Below are 19,838 nucleotides of genomic sequence, written 5' to 3'. Positions count from 1 at the left end.
TGCGGCAGCGGCCGGATGACAGCGCGTCACGCGACACTGGCGCAAAGCCCCGGCCGGCGCGCTTGACGGCAAAGCGCCGCCGCCGTGGAAACCGCCGGGTGACGCGGAGGGAGCGCAGGGAACCCACCGGTGATTACTTGCTTTAAAAATTAATTCATTGGTTAGCGATTACTGCGAGGCTTTTGAATTACAACAGGCGAGAGTAAAGTGCTGGGGATATTCCTGGTGTTTAGCAGGAAAAACGGAATTATGAGGCATTTTGAAGTGACATTATGAAGTGGCCCTCAGGGATGTTCTCCTGAGGGGCAGGCAGGGAGCCTGCAGGAAAGGGTGTGCTGTTCATGGTTCTAAAGTACGTTGGGAAATTGTCAGGAATGACGCTGCAAATTGGGTCGGAGAAAGTCCTGGATTTAATTTTGGTTTTATTTTGTGGTCGTTACAAGCACTTATGTCTTATTTCCCCCCTTTTGGCTTCAGTGTTTATTTCACAATTCTTTTCCGTATCGCGACGGCGCGACTTTATTAAAAAGCATAATTTCAGTAAGGTGACAAAAATTTACATCAGTCATCCCCATAACGTCACCGAAAAACGAGTTGATGACGAAACTAGTACTGAAGTTTTATTTTGATATTTTAAATCGCGTCTCCCTTCGCATAATTCCCGCGCTTGCCCTTTCCCAAAATGGCCGCCAGGGGGCGCCCTCACGGCCTGCCCGTTTTCAAAATGGCGGCCGGGGGCATCGCTGCCCCTTCCCAAACTGGCGGCCGGTGACGTCACTGGGTTCCCCACTGCCCTACCCCAAGATGGCGGCCGGGCGGGAGCGGAGCGGGGCGGCCGCGCGTGCGCCCGTGCCAGCGGTGCATGCCGGGCGTCCTGCCCGCCGTGACGCTGCACATCGCACCCGGCACCGCTACCGGGGCCCGCGGCCATGGCGGGCGTGAAGGTGATCGCCAACGACACCGAGTTCCAGCCCGAGCTGAGCGCCGCCGGCTCCCGCCTGGCCGTGGTGAAGTTCACCATGAGGGGGTGAGTGAGGGCGGGGGGTGGCTCCTGCGCGCCGGTTCCGCCTCAGGCTCCGGGAAAGGTGCCGCTGTTGCCGTGTTTTTATTCGGGCTTCCCCGGCGCGGTTTGCAGCGTGCGGGGCGCTCCGGAACGCGTCAGTGCAGTCGCAGCATCAGCCCCTTTCTAAATTCCGTGATTTTTAACACGATGTTCCCAGGTCCTGGGATAAATTCCCGTTTTTCCCGCCGAACCCACTGCCCGCGGACCCGCCATCCCTCAGGCCCTCTAAGGGAGCAGGGGCTGCGCTGGTTTAAAGCCCCGTTAAAGGGCAGGAAAGTGATGGGAACAAGGCACGGACAGCACTAAAAACAAGTTAAAACTTGCAAAAACATCTTTTGCCCCATAAAACTTGCCTTGATCCGCACCCCATTTGCCCAGGCCATGTCGATTATCCCTTTCCCCCCCCTCAGCAGGGAGATGCAATTGTGGTGAAATCGGGATGAACTTGTCACCAAATAAACCTCGATATCTGAATTATCCCCATTAATTTGTGAAATTAGGGAGAATAGTGATAATCTCAGGGGTTTGGGGGTTCATAGGGCACCTCATTATTTTGTGGCTGCTGCCTTTTAGTTATGGGTGGTTTTTTGCCAATTTTCTGCGTCGAGGTTTTTTCATTCTACTTTTCGTTTCTCTTTCTTAGTGAGAAACTCCCTTTACAGGAATTGATACAGCTGAGCACTTCCTACACTTATGCTGACGCAGAATAAATAAAAAATACACATTTTCATCCAAAGCAATGCCATTAAATCAAAAGAAACCAACTCTGTCCTCCCAGGGCCAAATAAACATGGGAATAACTGGTTATAGCTGTAAATGAGATTTGTTGTGGGAACAGTTTGATACGTGTTGACCATTAAATATTTAAGTTGTGTGTAAATATAATTTTTTCCCAGGATGGACTAAAGATACGAGTTTTTGGTTAGTAGTATTTTGGTTTGGTTAGTAGTATTTTCCCTTTGCAACACTTTCTTGAGCAGGACTGTGGTAAAAATGCTGCAAATAAAGACAATAAATTGCAGGTTCCCAAATGTCATAGTTCATTGTATCAGCAGCGGGCAGCCAGGTAGAGGGGCTGCTTTTACAGCAGAATATCAGGAGGAACAGGAACATTCCAATTCCATTTGGGGCAGGCACTGACACAGAATCCAGGAGTGGAATTCAGGGAAGTGTCGCTTTTCCCACAGGTGCGGCCCTTGCCTGCGGATCGCGCCCGCCTTCAACGCCCTGAGCAACAAATACCCACAGGCGACGTTCCTGGAGGTGGACGTGCACCAGTGCCAGGTGTGTGCTCCAGACCCTTCCTGCTGCCCGGGCATGGGCACAGGGGAGGGCACAGGGGCCCTGCAGTGGCTGCTCCCAAACTGGGAGAACAAATCCCTGCCAGGGAAATATCCCTGCAGTGCTGCCCTGCCTTGGAGCAGTGTGAAAGCACAGAAATTCATCGATCCTCAGCCCCACATAGATATTGCGCACAGCACTAGGGTGAATTGAATAAATTTTAAAAAATGAAATAAATGGGTTTATTGGTGGGACAGGGTAGCTCTCAGTGGTGCAGGTGAGATTGCCTGAAGCACTCATGGGGACTCACATCTGCTCCCAGGGCACGGCTGCCACCAACAACATCTCAGCAACGCCCACGTTCCTGTTCTTCCGGAACAAGGTGCGCATCGACCAGTACCAGGGAGCAGATGCCGTGGGCCTGGAGGACAAAATCAAACAGCACCTGGAGAACGATCCTGGCAACAGCGAGGACACTGACATCCCCAAAGGATATGTGAGTAGCTCGCCACAGCTTTATTGTATAGCTCAAGTGTTAAAACAAATGTACTTGAAGTCAAATAGTTGGGTTTCAGGCAGAGCTGCCTAAGAAAATGTAAATGTTGACATATACACATTTCCTACGAATGAAGAATGTCCCCAGTCATTAAAATGCATTTTGTGTGCCGTGCTGTGGCTGTCCCAGCTGTGAGCAGCTGTGCTCTCTGTCCCCAGATGGATCTGCTGCCCTTCATCAACAAGGCTGGCTGCGAGTGCCTCAACGAGAGCGACGAGCACGGCTTCGAGAACTGCCTGCGCAAGGACTCGTCCTACCTGGAGTCCGACTGCGACGAGCAGGTGTGCTGCACGGGGAGGACAGGGCTGCACGGGGACAGGGCTGCACGGGGACAGGGCTGCACGTGGGACAGGGGCTGCACATGGATCCAAGGGGCTTCTCCTGAGGGGCTGGGGGCCTGCAGGAAAGGGAGTGCTGCCCATGGATCCAGGATGTTCTCCTACAGCAGCCCTGGGCTCCCAGGGTGTGCTGCCCATGGATCCAGGGATGTTCTCCTGCAGGAGCCCTGGGCTCCCAGGGTGTGCTGCCCATGGATGCAGGGATGTTCTCCTGCAGGGCTCCCAGGGTGTGCTGCCCATGGATCCAGGGATGTTGTCCTGCAGGCTCCCAAGGTTTCCACCCTGAGAATGCCCAGGCTCAGGGCAGTAAAGGCCCAGGATGGTGGAACAGGGGAAGTGAGCCCAGCCTTTTATTCCAGAGCTGCCCTATCCCTGTCTCCTGTGCAGGGTTGGTTCCAAGTGCACAAATCAGTGTGTAATTTTGGTTTTTTCCCTCTTTGTTTTTTTCCACTTGGTTCCAAGTGCACAAACCAGTGTGTAATTTTGGTTTTTTCCCTCCACAGCTGCTCATCACTGTAGCTTTTAGTCAGCCTGTCAAGCTTTACTCTATGAAACTGCAGGGGCCAGACAATGGTGAGTGATACACGTAGAATTATTTATTGTTGATTGATGGACAAAGATCAGAGTTTGACACACAAATCAGTTTATTATAGATAGATGCACAAAGTATTTCTTACTGTTTGGTACACAAAGAGAAGTATTTATATTGATACACACATACAAGTATTTATTATAGACTGATACACAAATAGAATTAGAAGTATTTATTGTGGATTGATACATAAATAGCAATATTTGTTATAGATTGATACACAAATAGAAGTATTTCACAGATATTGATACACAGATAGAAATAGAAATATTTCTTATAGATTGATACACAAATAAAATATTGTAGATTGATACACAAATAGAAATATTTATTATAGGTGGATGCACACATAGAAGTATTTATTATAAATTGATAAATAAAGTATTTCTTAGATTTTGATGCACACATAGATTTATTATTGATTGATACACAAATAGAAATATTTATTACAGATTGATACACAAATAAAGTATTTCTTATAGTTTGATGCACACACAGATTTATTATAGATTGATACACAAATATTTACTATAGTTTGATATGCAAATAAAATATTTATTATAGATTGATACACACATAGAAGCATTTATTATAAATTGATACACAATTCATTGTAGTTTAATACACCAAATAGAGATATTTGTTATAGGTTGATGCACAAAGAAGTATTATACATTGATACACAACAAGAAATATTTATTATAGATTGTTACACAAATATTTACTATAGTTTGATATACAAATAGAAATATTTATTATAGGTTGATACACACATAGAAGTGTTTATTATAGATTAATACACAAATTATTTATTGCAGTTTGATACACACATAGAAATATTTATTATAGATGGATGCACACAGAAGTATTTATTATAGATTGATACACATTTACAACTATGTAGACTGGTACACAAATAGAAATGTTTATTACAGATTGATGCACACATGGAAGTATTTATTGTAGATTGATACATAAATAGAAATATTTTTATAGGTTGATACACATGTAGAAGTATTTATTATAGTTTGATACACACATAGAAGTATTTATTATAAATTGATACACAATTTATTTATTGTTGTTTGACACACAAATAGAAGTATTGGTTATATATTGATGCACACATAGAAGTGCTATAGATTGATACACAAAAAGAAATATTTATTATAGGTGGATACACAAATAAAGTATTTATTGTATTTTAATGCACAAATTGATACACAGTAGATACACAATGCACAATTTTAATGCACAAATTGATACACAGTAGAAATATTTATTATAGGTGGATACACACATAGAAGTCTTTCTTACAGCTTGATACACAAATAAAGTATTTCTTATTGTTTGATGCACACAGATTTATTATAGATTGATACATCAATAGAAATATTTATTATAGATTAATACACAAATATTTACTATAGTTTGATACACAGATAGAAGTGTTTATTGCAGTTTGAGACACAAATAGAAATATTTATAATAGGCTGATACACAAATAAAGTATTTGGTGTAGTTTGATACACAAATCAAAGTTTTATTATAGACTGATACACAAATAGAATTATTTCTTCTACATTGATACACAAATTACTTATTGCAGTTTCATATACAAATAAAAATATTTCTTATAGATACAAATAGCTATTATATTTTGATACACAAAATGAAGTATTTATTATAGATTGATACACAAATAAAGTATTTACTATAGATCGATACACAAAGATTTACAACAGTTTGATACACAAATGCAATATTTATTGTGGTTTGGTACACACATAGAAGTGTTTATAGTTTGGTAGCCTGGAGAGAGACACCTGGATTCACTTCCAGGCCAGACAGAGATCCACTGAAATATTCCCCATATTTTATAATAACCAAGCTCCCGCTGTGCAGTGTGTGCAATCTCCTGCCTGGGTTCTGCCATTTCTGGGGACTGTAATTCCCATTGCCTGTGTGTCCAGGGCCCCAGATCCATCCCTGGCACTGTAATTCCCATTGCCTGTGTGTGTCCAGGGCCCCAAATCCATCCCTGGCACTGTAATTCCCATTGCCTGTGTGTGTCCAGGGCCCCAAATCCATCCCTGGCACTGTAATTCCCATTGCCTGTGTGTGTCCAGGGCCCCAGATCCATCCCTGGCACTGTAATTCCCATTGCCTGTGTGTGTCCAGGGCCCCAAATCCATCCCTGGCACTGTAATTCCCATTGCCTGTGTGTGTCCAGGGCCCCAGATCCATCCCTGGCACTGTAATTCCCATTGCCTGTGTGTGTCCAGGGCCCCAAATCCATCCCTGGCACTGTAATTCCCATTGCCTGTGTGTGTCCAGGGCCCCAAATCCATCCCTGGCACTGTAATTCCCATTGCCTGTGTGTGTCCAGGGCCCCAGATCCATCCCTGGCACTGTAATTCCCATTGCCTGTGTGTGTCCAGGGCCCCAGATCCATCCCTGGCACTGTAATTCCCATTCCCTGTGTGTGTCCAGGGCCCCAGATCCATCCCTGGCACTGTAATTCCCATTGCCTGTGTGTGTCCAGGGCCCCAAATCCATCCCTGGCACTGTAATTCCCATTGCCTGTGTGTGTCCCAGGGCCCCAAATCCATCCCTGGCACTGTAATTCCCATTGCCTGTGTGTGTCCAGGGCCCCAGATCCATCCCTGGCACTGTAATTCCCATTGCCTGTGTGTGTCCAGGGCCCCAAATCCATCCCTGGCACTGTAATTCCCATTGCCTGTGTGTCCAGGGCCCCAAATCCATCCCTGGCACTGTAATTCCCATTGCCTGTGTGTGTCCAGGGCCCCAAATCCATCCCTGGCACTGTAATTCCCATTGCCTGTGTGTCCAGGGCCCCAGATCCATCCCTGGCACTGTAATTCCCATTGCCTGTGTGTGTCCAGGGCCCCAGATCCATCCCTGGCACTGTAATTCCCATTGCCTGTGTGTGTCCAGGGCCCCAGATCCATCCCTGGCACTGTAATTCCCATTGCCTGTGTGTGTCCAGGGCCCCAGATCCATCCCTGGCACTGTAATTCCCATTGCCTGTGTGTGTCCAGGGCCCCAGATCCATCCCTGGCACTGTAATTCCCATTGCCTGTGTGTATCCAGGGCCCCAAATCCATCCCTGGCACTGTAATTCCCATTGCCTGTGTGTGTCCAGGGCCCCAAATCCATCCCTGGCACTGTAATTCCCATTCCCTGTGTGTGTCCAGGGCCCCAGATCCATCCCTGGCACTGTAATTCCCATTGCCTGTGTGTGTCCAGGGCCCCAGATCCATCCCTGGCACTGTAATTCCCATTGCCTGTGTGTGTCCAGGGCCCCAGATCCATCCCTGGCACTGTAATTCCCATTGCCTGTGTGTGTCCAGGGCCCCAGATCCATCCCTGGCACTGTAATTCCCATTCCCTGTGTGTGTCCAGGGCCCCAGATCCATCCCTGGCACTGTAATTCCCATTGCCTGTGTGTGTCCAGGGCCCCAAATCCATCCCTGGCACTGTAATTCCCATTGCCTGTGTGTGTCCAGGGCCCCAAATCCATCCCTGGCACTGTAATTCCCATTCCCTGTGTGTGTCCAGAGCCCCAGATCCATCCCTGGCACTGTAATTCCCATTGCCTGTGTGTCCAGGGCCCCAAATCCATCCCTGGCACTGTAATTCCCATTGCCTGTGTGTGTCCAGGGCCCCAAATCCAACCCTGGCACTGTAATTCCCATTGCCTGTGTGTGTCCCAGGGCCCCAGATCCATCCCTGGCACTGTAATTCCCATTGCCTGTGTGTGTCCAGGGCCCCAAATCCATCCCTGGCACTGTAATTCCCATTGCCTGTGTGTATCCAGAGCCCCAAATCCATCCCTGGCACTGTAATTCCCATTGCCTGTGTGTGTCCCAGGGCCCCAGATCCATCCCTGGCACTGTAATTCCCATTCCCTGTGTGTGTCCCAGGGCCCCAGATCCATCCCTGGCACTGTAATTCCCATTCCCTGTGTGTGTCCAGGGCCCCAAATCCATCCCTGGCACTGTAATTCCCATTGCCTGTGTGTGTCCCAGGGCCCCAAATCCATCCCTGGCACTGTAATTCCCATTGCCTGTGTGTGTCCAGGGCCCCAGATCCATCCCTGGCACTGTAATTCCCATTGCCTGTGTGTGTCCAGGGCCCCAAATCCATCCCTGGCACTGTAATTCCCATTGTCTGTGTGTGTCCAGGGCCCCAGATCCATCCCTGGCACTGTAATTCCCATTGCCTGTGTGTGTCCAGGGCCCCAGATCCATCCCTGGCACTGTAATTCCCATTGCCTGTGTGTGTCCAGGGCCCCAGATCCATCCCTGGCACTGTAATTCCCATTCCCTGTGTGTGTCCAGGGCCCCAGATCCATCCCTGGCACTGTAATTCCCATTGCCTGTGTGTGTCCAGGGCCCCAAATCCATCCCTGGCACTGTAATTCCCATTGCCTGTGTGTGTCCAGGGCCCCAAATCCATCCCTGGCACTGTAATTCCCATTCCCTGTGTGTGTCCAGAGCCCCAGATCCATCCCTGGCACTGTAATTCCCATTGCCTGTGTGTCCAGGGCCCCAAATCCATCCCTGGCACTGTAATTCCCATTGCCTGTGTGTGTCCAGGGCCCCAAATCCAACCCTGGCACTGTAATTCCCATTGCCTGTGTGTGTCCAGAGCCCCAGATCCATCCCTGGCACTGTAATTCCCATTGCCTGTGTGTGTCCCAGGGCCCCAAATCCATCCCTGGCACTGTAATTCCCATTGCCTGTGTGTGTCCAGGGCCCCAGATCCATCCCTGGCACTGTAATTCCCATTGCCTGTGTGTGTCCAGGGCCCCAAATCCATCCCTGGCACTGTAATTCCCATTGTCTGTGTGTGTCCAGGGCCCCAGATCCATCCCTGGCACTGTAATTCCCATTGCCTGTGTGTGTCCAGGGCCCCAGATCCATCCCTGGCACTGTAATTCCCATTGCCTGTGTGTGTCCAGGGCCCCAGATCCATCCCTGGCACTGTAATTCCCATTCCCTGTGTGTGTCCAGGGCCCCAGATCCATCCCTGGCACTGTAATTCCCATTGCCTGTGTGTGTCCAGGGCCCCAAATCCATCCCTGGCACTGTAATTCCCATTGCCTGTGTGTGTCCAGGGCCCCAAATCCATCCCTGGCACTGTAATTCCCATTCCCTGTGTGTGTCCAGAGCCCCAGATCCATCCCTGGCACTGTAATTCCCATTGCCTGTGTGTCCAGGGCCCCAAATCCATCCCTGGCACTGTAATTCCCATTGCCTGTGTGTGTCCAGGGCCCCAAATCCAACCCTGGCACTGTAATTCCCATTGCCTGTGTGTGTCCCAGGGCCCCAGATCCATCCCTGGCACTGTAATTCCCATTGCCTGTGTGTGTCCAGGGCCCCAAATCCATCCCTGGCACTGTAATTCCCATTGCCTGTGTGTATCCAGAGCCCCAAATCCATCCCTGGCACTGTAATTCCCATTGCCTGTGTGTGTCCCAGGGCCCCAGATCCATCCCTGGCACTGTAATTCCCATTCCCTGTGTGTGTCCCAGGGCCCCAGATCCATCCCTGGCACTGTAATTCCCATTCCCTGTGTGTGTCCAGGGCCCCAAATCCATCCCTGGCACTGTAATTCCCATTGCCTGTGTGTGTCCCAGGGCCCCAAATCCATCCCTGGCACTGTAATTCCCATTGCCTGTGTGTGTCCAGGGCCCCAGATCCATCCCTGGCACTGTAATTCCCATTGCCTGTGTGTGTCCAGGGCCCCAAATCCATCCCTGGCACTGTAATTCCCATTGTCTGTGTGTGTCCAGGGCCCCAGATCCATCCCTGGCACTGTAATTCCCATTGCCTGTGTGTGTCCAGGGCCCCAGATCCATCCCTGGCACTGTAATTCCCATTGCCTGTGTGTGTCCAGGGCCCCAAATCCATCCCTGGCACTGTAATTCCCATTCCCTGTGTGTCCCAGGGCCCCAGATCCATCCCTGGCACTGTAATTCCCATTGCCTGTGTGTGTCCAGGGCCCCAAATCCATCCCTGGCACTGTAATTCCCATAGCCTGTGTGTGTCCAGGGCAGGGCCCCAGATCCATCCCTGGCACTGTAATTCCCATTCCCTGTGTGTGTCCCAGGGCCCCAAATCCATCCCTGGCACTGTAATTCCCATTGCCTGTGTGTCCAGGGCAGGGCCCCAAATCCATCCCTGGCACTGTAATTCCCATTGCCTGTGTGTCCCAGGGCCCCAAATCCATCCCTGGCACTGTAATTCCCATTGCCTGTGTGTGTCCAGGGCCCCAAATCCATCCCTGGCACTGTAATTCCCATTCCCTGTGTGTGTCCCAGGGCCCCAAATCCATCCCTGGCACTGTAATTCCCATTGCCTGTGTGTGTCCAGGGCCCCAAATCCATCCCTGGCACTGTAATTCCCATTGCCTGTGTGTGTCCAGGGCCCCAAATCCATCCCTGGCACTGTAATTCCCATTGCCTGTGTGTGTCCAGGGCCCCAAATCCATCCCTGGCACTGTAATTCCCATAGCCTGTGTGTGTCCAGGGCCCCAAATCCATCCCTGGCACTGTAATTCCCATTGCCTGTGTGTGTCCAGGGCCCCAAATCCATCCCTGGCACTGTAATTCCCATTCCCTGTGTGTGTCCAGGGCCCCAGATCCATCCCTGGCACTGTAATTCCCATTGCCTGTGTGTGTCCAGGGCCCCAAATCCATCCCTGGCACTGTAATTCCCATTGCCTGTGTGTGTCCAGGGCCCCAAATCCATCCCTGGCACTGTAATTCCCATTGCCTGTGTGTATCCAGAGCCCCAAATCCATCCCTGGCACTGTAATTCCCATTGCCTGTGTGTGTCCAGGGCCCCAAATCCATCCCTGGCACTGTAATTCCCATTCCCTGTGTGTGTCCCAGGGCCCCAGATCCATCCCTGGCACTGTAATTCCCATTGCCTGTGTGTGTCCAGGGCCCCAGATCCATCCCTGGCACTGTAATTCCCATTGCCTGTGTGTGTCCAGGGCCCCAGATCCATCCCTGGCACTGTAATTCCCATTGCCTGTGTGTGTCCAGGGCCCCAAATCCATCCCTGGCACTGTAATTCCCATTGCCTGTGTGTGTCCAGGGCCCCAGATCCATCCCTGGCACTGTAATTCCCATTGCCTGTGTGTGTCCAGGGCCCCAAATCCATCCCTGGCACTGTAATTCCCATTGCCTGTGTGTGTCCAGGGCCCCAGATCCATCCCTGGCACTGTAATTCCCATTGCCTGTGTGTATCCAGAGCCCCAAATCCATCCCTGGCACTGTAATTCCCATTGCCTGTGTGTGTCCAGGGCCCCAAATCCATCCCTGGCACTGTAATTCCCATTGCCTGTGTGTGTCCAGGGCCCCAGATCCATCCCTGGCACTGTAATTCCCATTGCCTGTGTGTCCAGGGCAGGGCCCCAAATCCATCCCTGGCACTGTAATTCCCATTGCCTGTGTGTCCAGGGCCCCAGATCCATCCCTGGCACTGTAATTCCCATTGCCTGTGTGTGTCCAGGGCCCCAAATCCATCCCTGGCACTGTAATTCCCATTGCCTGTGTGTCCAGGGCCCCAGATCCATCCCTGGCACTGTAATTCCCATTCCCTGTGTGTGTCCAGGGCCCCAGATCCATCCCTGGCACTGTAATTCCCATTGCCTGTGTGTGTCCAGGGCCCCAGATCCATCCCTGGCACTGTAATTCCCATTGCCTGTGTGTGTCCAGGGCCCCAAATCCATCCCTGGCACTGTAATTCCCATTCCCTGTGTGTGTCCAGGGCCCCAAATCCATCCCTGGCACTGTAATTCCCATTGCCTGTGTGTATCCAGGGCCCCAAATCCATCCCTGGCACTGTAATTCCCATTGCCTGTGTGTGTCCAGGGCCCCAAATCCATCCCTGGCACTGTAATTCCCATTGCCTGTGTGTGTCCAGGGCCCCAAATCCATCCCTGGCACTGTAATTCCCATTGCCTGTGTGTATCCAGGGCCCCAAATGCATCCCTGGCACTGTAATTCCCATTGCCTGTGTGTGTCCAGGGCCCCAAATCCATCCCTGGCACTGTAATTCCCATTGTCTGTGTGTGTCCAGGGCCCCAGATCCATCCCTGGCACTGTAATTCCCATTCCCTGTGTGTGTCCAGGGCAGGGCCCCAAATCCATCCCTGGCACTGTAATTCCCATTGCCTGTGTGTGTCCAGGGCCCCAGATCCATCCCTGGCACTGTAATTCCCATTGCCTGTGTGTGTCCCAGGGCCCCAAATCCATCCCTGGCACTGTAATTCCCATTGCCTGTGTGTGTCCAGGGCCCCAGATCCATCCCTGGCACTGTAATTCCCATTGCCTGTGTGTATCCAGGGCCCCAAATCCATCCCTGGCACTGTAATTCCCATTCCCTGTGTGTATCCAGAGCCCCAGATCCATCCCTGGCACTGTAATTCCCATTGCCTGTGTGTGTCCAGGGCCCCAAATCCATCCCTGGCACTGTAATTCCCATTGCCTGTGTGTGTCCAGGGCCCCAGATCCATCCCTGGCACTGTAATTCCCATTGCCTGTGTGTGTCCAGGGCCCCAAATCCATCCCTGGCACTGTAATTCCCATTGCCTGTGTGTGTCCAGGGCCCCAGATCCATCCCTGGCACTGTAATTCCCATTGCCTGTGTGTGTCCAGGGCCCCAAATCCATCCCTGGCACTGTAATTCCCATTGCCTGTGTGTGTCCAGGGCCCCAGATCCATCCCTGGCACTGTAATTCCCATTCCCTGTGTGTGTCCCAGGGCCCCAGATCCATCCCTGGCACTGTAATTCCCATTGCCTGTGTGTGTCCAGGGCCCCAAATCCATCCCTGGCACTGTAATTCCCATTGCCTGTGTGTGTCCAGGGCCCCAAATCCATCCCTGGCACTGTAATTCCCATTGCCTGTGTGTGTCCAGGGCCCCAGATCCATCCCTGGCACTGTAATTCCCATTGCCTGTGTGTGTCCAGGGCCCCAAATCCATCCCTGGCACTGTAATTCCCATTGCCTGTGTGTGTCCAGGGCCCCAGATCCATCCCTGGCACTGTAATTCCCATTGCCTGTGTGTGTCCAGGGCCCCAAATCCATCCCTGGCACTGTAATTCCCATTGCCTGTGTGTGTCCAGGGCCCCAGATCCATCCCTGGCACTGTAATTCCCATTCCCTGTGTGTGTCCCAGGGCCCCAGATCCATCCCTGGCACTGTAATTCCCATTGCCTGTGTGTGTCCAGGGCCCCAAATCCATCCCTGGCACTGTAATTCCCATTGCCTGTGTGTGTCCAGGGCCCCAAATCCATCCCTGGCACTGTAATTCCCATTGCCTGTGTGTGTCCAGGGCCCCAGATCCATCCCTGGCACTGTAATTCCCATTGCCTGTGTGTATCCAGAGCCCCAAATCCATCCCTGGCACTGTAATTCCCATTGCCTGTGTGTGTCCAGGGCCCCAAATCCATCCCTGGCACTGTAATTCCCATTGCCTGTGTGTGTCCAGGGCCCCAAATCCATCCCTGGCACTGTAATTCCCATTGCCTGTGTGTGTCCAGGGCCCCAGATCCATCCCTGGCACTGTAATTCCCATTGCCTGTGTGTGTCCAGGGCAGGGCCCCAAATCCATCCCTGGCACTGTAATTCCCATTCCCTGTGTGTGTCCCAGGGCCCCAAATCCATCCCTGGCACTGTAATTCCCATTGCCTGTGTGTGTCCAGCGCCCCAGATCCATCCCTGGCACTGTAATTCCCATTCCCTGTGTGTGTCCAGGGCCCCAAATCCATCCCTGGCACTGTAATTCCCATTGCCTGTGTGTCCAGGGCCCCAAATCCATCCCTGGCACTGTAATTCCCATTGCCTGTGTGTATCCAGAGCCCCAGATCCATCCCTGGCACTGTAATTCCCATTGCCTGTGTGTGTCCAGGGCCCCAAATCCATCCCTGGCACTGTAATTCCCATTGCCTGTGTGTGTCCAGGGCCCCAGATCCATCCCTGGCACTGTAATTCCCATTGCCTGTGTGTGTCCAGGGCCCCAGATCCATCCCTGGCACTGTAATTCCCATTGCCTGTGTGTGTCCAGGGCCCCAAATCCATCCCTGGCACTGTAATTCCCATTCCCTGTGTGTGTCCAGGGCCCCAGATCCATCCCTGGCACTGTAATTCCCATTGCCTGTGTGTGTCCAGGGCCCCAAATCCATCCCTGGCACTGTAATTCCCATTGCCTGTGTGTGTCCAGGGCCCCAGATCCATCCCTGGCACTGTAATTCCCATTGCCTGTGTGTGTCCAGGGCCCCAGATCCATCCCTGGCACTGTAATTCCCATTGCCTGTGTGTGTCCAGGGCCCCAGATCCATCCCTGGCACTGTAATTCCCATTGCCTGTGTGTGTCCAGGGCAGGGCCCCAAATCCATCCCTGGCACTGTAATTCCCATTCCCTGTGTGTGTCCCAGGGCCCCAAATCCATCCCTGGCACTGTAATTCCCATTGCCTGTGTGTGTCCAGGGCCCCAGATCCATCCCTGGCACTGTAATTCCCATTGCCTGTGTGTATCCAGAGCCCCAAATCCATCCCTGGCACTGTAATTCCCATTGCCTGTGTGTGTCCAGGGCCCCAAATCCATCCCTGGCACTGTAATTCCCATTCCCTGTGTGTGTCCAGGGCCCCAAATCCATCCCTGGCACTGTAATTCCCATTGCCTGTGTGTGTCCAGGGCCCCAAATCCATCCCTGGCACTGTAATTCCCATTGCCTGTGTGCGTCCCAGGGCCCCAGATCCATCCCTGGCACTGTAATTCCCATTGCCTGTGTGTGTCCAGGGCCCCAGATCCATCCCTGGCACTGTAATTCCCATTGCCTGTGTGTGTCCAGGGCCCCAAATCCATCCCTGGCACTGTAATTCCCATTGCCTGTGTGTGTCCAGGGCCCCAGATCCATCCCTGGCACTGTAATTCCCATTGCCTGTGTGTGTCCAGGGCCCCAAATGCATCCCTGGCACTGTAATTCCCATTGCCTGTGTGTCCCAGGGCAGGGCCCCAAGTCCATCAAGATTTTCATAAACCTGCCGCGCTCCATGGACTTTGAGGAGGCCGAGCGCAGCGAGCCCACGCAGGCGCTGCAGCTGGGCCCCGAGGACATCCGGGAGGATGGCATCGTGCAGCTGCGCTACGTCAAGTTCCAGAATGTCAACAGTGTCACTGTAAGTGCCACCAGCTCAGCAATGTCACTGCTCTGATGTTCTTCACTTGTGTCAGAGTACAGCCGCCCTGGGGTTGTGGGGAGTCCCTGCTGGGGGTTACAGGCTGCCAGCAGATGGCGCTGCTCTCTCAATCATTATTAAATGAGAGACTGAGATGTGTGTAATGGAAATAAAGGTGTGAGTTGGTCAGCTCCCACATCTGGAGCAGCTGGAAGAGGGAAGGGATGAGGTGTGCAAATGTCAGACGCCAGCACATCCCTCTGGCTGTCCTGAGCATCCAGGACCCCTCCCTGCCAGGGGCCTCAGGGCCCAAAACACCTGTGGGTTTGATTATGACCCATGGAGCAAATTCCCAGCCTCAGATGAAGTTCTGCAAGTCAGGACAAATTAAACAGAATAATAGTGAAGTTATCCCAGGGTGGAAAAGTAGATTTTAGGGGTTTTGGTATTGCAAGATGGAGGGAACTGAACTTTCTCCCTCTCGGCCTCCATCTTCTGCTGTGATGGTGGCACTTTTGCATTGGTCTAGAGTAGAAGCTCACTGTCTAACACAGGTGATAGGTATTGGAAAGTAATTGTAAATATTGTACATGTAGTTTTAGTATAAACACATAACACAGAGTGCCTGGAACTGTCCTGCTGGACAGGAAAAAGAATTTTCCGGATAAGATCCAATAAACAACCTTGAGAGCCCTGACTCCTTCTTCAGGCTGGGAAAAAAGACTTTGGAACATTTCTCCAAGTCACTCTGACAAGTAGAGATCCCCACAGCAAAGATCTGCCTCCATGGTTCAGAAGGCTGATTTATTATTTTATGATAGGTACATTATTAAAACTATACCAAAATAATAAAGGATTTAATCAGAAAGCTGGCAAGGAATAGAAAAGAATGATAATAAAATCTTGTGATTGACCATTCATTAAAAACAACCACATCAGACCAATCACAGATGCACCTGTTGCATTGCACAGCAGCAGATAATTATTCATTTTGTTCCTGAGGCCTCTCAGAAAAAATCCTGCCAAAAGGATTGTTCTGAAATTAAAATCTAAAAATTAAAATCTAAAAATTAAAATCTGAAATTTTAGAAGTCCTCCTTTTGGCTTTTCCCCATGGCAGTTGTTTGTGCAGTCCAATCATGGTGACGAAGAGACGACGAGAATCACATATTTCACATTTATTGGCACTCCAGTGCAGGCCACCAACATGAACGACTTCAAACGAGTGAGCCCCTTGCTTTTATTCTTTATTTTTAAATAAAGTAGTTTATTTTATTTATTTTTAATTTAAAATAAACTGCCTCAATATTTATGGTACACAGGTTTTCAGCAGGTTAAAAGCACTAACACCAACATGACACCTACTTAGTTCTTAGCAGCAAAACCAAAATTTAATTTCTTTTTTTAACTAAAACTTCATTTTTCTCCTGCTAATAACTTAATAAAGGAGTTTTACAGCTTTTCCTGCCTTTCACTGCAACTCAAGATCATTAAAAGTCATTCTGCTGTTCTAAAATAAACGCAGATTTTAGACTTCCCTCATTCTCCCAGACTGGAAACACTGGCTGCCAGTGTTCCTTCTTTTCCCTTTTCTTTTTTTGCCATTTTCCCATCTCTTCCCTTTTTTCTCCTCTTTTTTCTACTTTTCCCTTTTTTTGCCTATTTATTCCCATTTTCCCTCTCACTTTTCTCCAAAATCCCTTTTTTTTGCTCAGCTCACACATGTGGAGCAGCTGTAGGTATTAGTGCAGGGATGAAATGAAAATCCCCCTTTTCTGCTCTTTTTTCTACTTTCCCTCTTTTTGTGCCTATTTATTCCCATTTTTCCCCCAAATCTCCATTTTCCTCTATTTTTTCTCCTTTCTCCTAATTTTTCTGCCTTTTTTTCTCCTTTTTTTCCCATTTTCCTCTACATAACCACTTTCCCTCTGTAGCATACTTCATTTTTTCCCCCAAATTATCATTTTTTCCTTATAAATTCCTATTAAATCCCAAAATCCCAAAAAGATGGGTATTTTGATGGGGAAAATGGCTATTTTGATGGGAAAAAAAGGGAATTTTGATGGGAGAAAAGGGGAATTTTGGGGACGAGAAAAGGGAGCTTTGCAGGTGAGGGAAATTGAGAATTTTGGGGGGGAAATGGGGAATTTTGGGGGGAAAAAAGGGGAATTTTTGGGCAGAGGGTGACTGTGCTGTTTCCTCTTGCAGGTAGTGGGCAAGAAGGGAGAGAGCCACTAGGAAGCCGTGGCAAGGCTGGCTTCCTTTCTCCATTCCTGGATAAGTGCTGCCATAAGCAGGGACTGTCCCTTTGATTTGCTGCCATTCCCAATAAATCATTGCTTTAGCTGGAGCACCTTCCTCGTCTCCTCCTCCTCCTCCTGTTTCTCCTGCTGCTGCTGGATTTGTAAATAAAATCGCTGCCTTTTGCCAAGGTGCATTTTCTCATTGCAGGAAGGGACTGAGGCTGTTCCAGGCTGCTGAGAGGTCACAGGGCACCTGCAAGTAAGCTCAGAGTTTGTGTTATCCCACACACTTTAGCTTCAGTCCCTGAAAATCAGTGTACAATTATTCTGGTCATTTATTTGATTTGTGACATTTTTAGGGTGCATTCCCCACATTCCTGCACAGCAGGAGCCCACGGGTTCATCCCATAAAAATCAGGGCACAGGAAACAGATTGTAGCATTATTCAATTTATTTATCTTATTCATGAACTTTATTTGTATTCCTTTATTTGTTTTGGAACACAAAGAGAAATAATAAGGTAGATGGACACAAACTATTTATTTTAGATTGTTACACAAATAGAAATATTTATTATAGGTGGATACACAAATAAAGTATTTATTGTAGTTTGATAGACACAGAAATATTCTAGATTGATACACAAATAAAGTTTTTATTATAGGTTGATAACCTATACACAAATATATATTAAATATTTATAACAGATTTATGTACAGATATGTGTTTATTATAGATTGACACACAAATTATTTATTATACATTGACACACAAATTATTGATTATAGATTGATACACAAATAGAAGTGTTTATTATAGATTGAAACACAAATATTTCTTGCAGTTTGATACACATAGAAATATTTATTATAAGTGGATACACACATAGAAGTGTTTATTCTAGATTGATACACAAATAGAAGTATTTATTATAGATTGAAACACAAATAAAGTATTTATTGTAGATTGATAACCTAAACACAATATATATTAAGTATTTATAATAGATTTATGTACAGATATAAGTGTTTATTGTAGATTGACACACAAATTATTGATTATAAATTCATACACAAATAGAAGTATTTATTATGGATTGAAACACAAATATTTATTATAGTTTGATAAACACATGGAAATATTTATTATGGATTGAAACACATATTTATTGCAGTTTCATACACACATAGAAATATACATTGAAACACAAATATTTATTGCAGTTTGATACACACATAGAAATATTTATCATAGGTTGATACACAAATAAAGTATTTATCATAGAGCACAAGAAACACATTGTAGAATTATTCAGATTGTTTGTTTCATTCATGACCTTTGTATGCATTTATTTGTTTTGGAACACAAAGAGAAATAATAAGGTAGGTGGACACAAAAGATTTATTATAGATTGATAGACAAATAGAAATATTTATTATAGATTGATACACAATAAAGTATTTATTGCATTTTGATAGACACATAGAAATATTTGTTGTAGGTGGATACACAAATAAAGTTTTTATTATAGGTTGATAGACAAATAGAAATATTATTGATTGACACACAAAGTATTTATTGTAGATTGATAACCTATACACAAATATATATTAAATATTTATAACAGATTTATGTACAGATATAAGTGTTTATTATAGATTGACACAGAAATTATTGATTATAGATTGACACACAAATTATTGATTATAGATTGATACACAAATAGAAGTATTTATTTTGGATTGAAACACAAATATTTCTTATAGTTTGATACATACATAGAAATATTTATTATAGATTGAAACACAAATATTTATTGCAGTTTCATACACACATAGAAATATTTATCATAGGTTGATACACAAATAAAGTATTCATTATAGAGCACAAGAAACAGATTGTAGAATTATTCAGATTATTTATTTCATTCATGACCATTATTTGTATGCATTTATTTGTTTTGGAACACAAAGAGAAATAATAAGGTAGAGGGACACAAAAGATTTATTATAGATTGATGTTCATTGTGTAGTCACTGTATGTACTGTACACAGTGTATAGACTGTACATAGTGTACATTGTGTACACAGGGTATAGACTGTATATAGTGTATGTACTCACTGTATGTACTGTACACAGGGTATAGACTACACAGGGTATAGACTGTACATAGTGTACATTGTGCACACAGGGTATAGACTGTACATTGTGTACTCACTGTATGTACTGTACATAGGGTATAGACTGTACATAGTGTACATTGTGTAGTCACTGTATGTGCTGTACACAGTGTATAGACTGTACATGGCGTACTCACTGTATGTACTGTACATAGTGAGTATAGACTGTACATAGTGTACATTGTGTACACAGGGTATAGGGTGTACATAGTGTACATTGTGTACAGCTATACAGAGTATAGACTGTACATAGTGTACATAGTGTACACAGGGTATAGACTGTACACAGTGTACATTGTGTACTCACTGTATGTACTGTACACAGTGTATACACTGTACATAGTGCACATTGTGTACACAGGGTA

At 47.6% G+C, this 19,838-nt stretch overlaps 1 protein-coding gene across 1 annotated transcript; it reads left to right on the top strand.

The window, feature by feature from the left end:
- Positions 1 to 875: 875 nt before the first annotated feature.
- TXNL1 (thioredoxin like 1) lies at positions 876 to 17,481 on the top strand. Its single transcript, XM_058044379.1, has 8 exons — positions 876 to 1,027; positions 2,251 to 2,347; positions 2,667 to 2,840; positions 3,059 to 3,181; positions 3,742 to 3,811; positions 14,878 to 15,050; positions 16,171 to 16,275; positions 17,259 to 17,481. Exons 1-8 carry the CDS (start codon positions 930 to 932, stop codon positions 17,286 to 17,288), a joined length of 870 nt encoding a protein of 289 aa, XP_057900362.1. The 5' UTR covers positions 876 to 929; the 3' UTR covers positions 17,289 to 17,481.
- The last annotated feature ends 2,357 nt before the right edge of the window (positions 17,482 to 19,838 follow it).

Source organism: Melospiza georgiana, chromosome Z (assembly GCF_028018845.1).
Source record: "Melospiza georgiana isolate bMelGeo1 chromosome Z, bMelGeo1.pri, whole genome shotgun sequence".
Taxonomy (NCBI): domain Eukaryota; kingdom Metazoa; phylum Chordata; class Aves; order Passeriformes; family Passerellidae; genus Melospiza; species Melospiza georgiana.
This window is presented reverse-complemented; position numbering and strand designations above follow the sequence as displayed.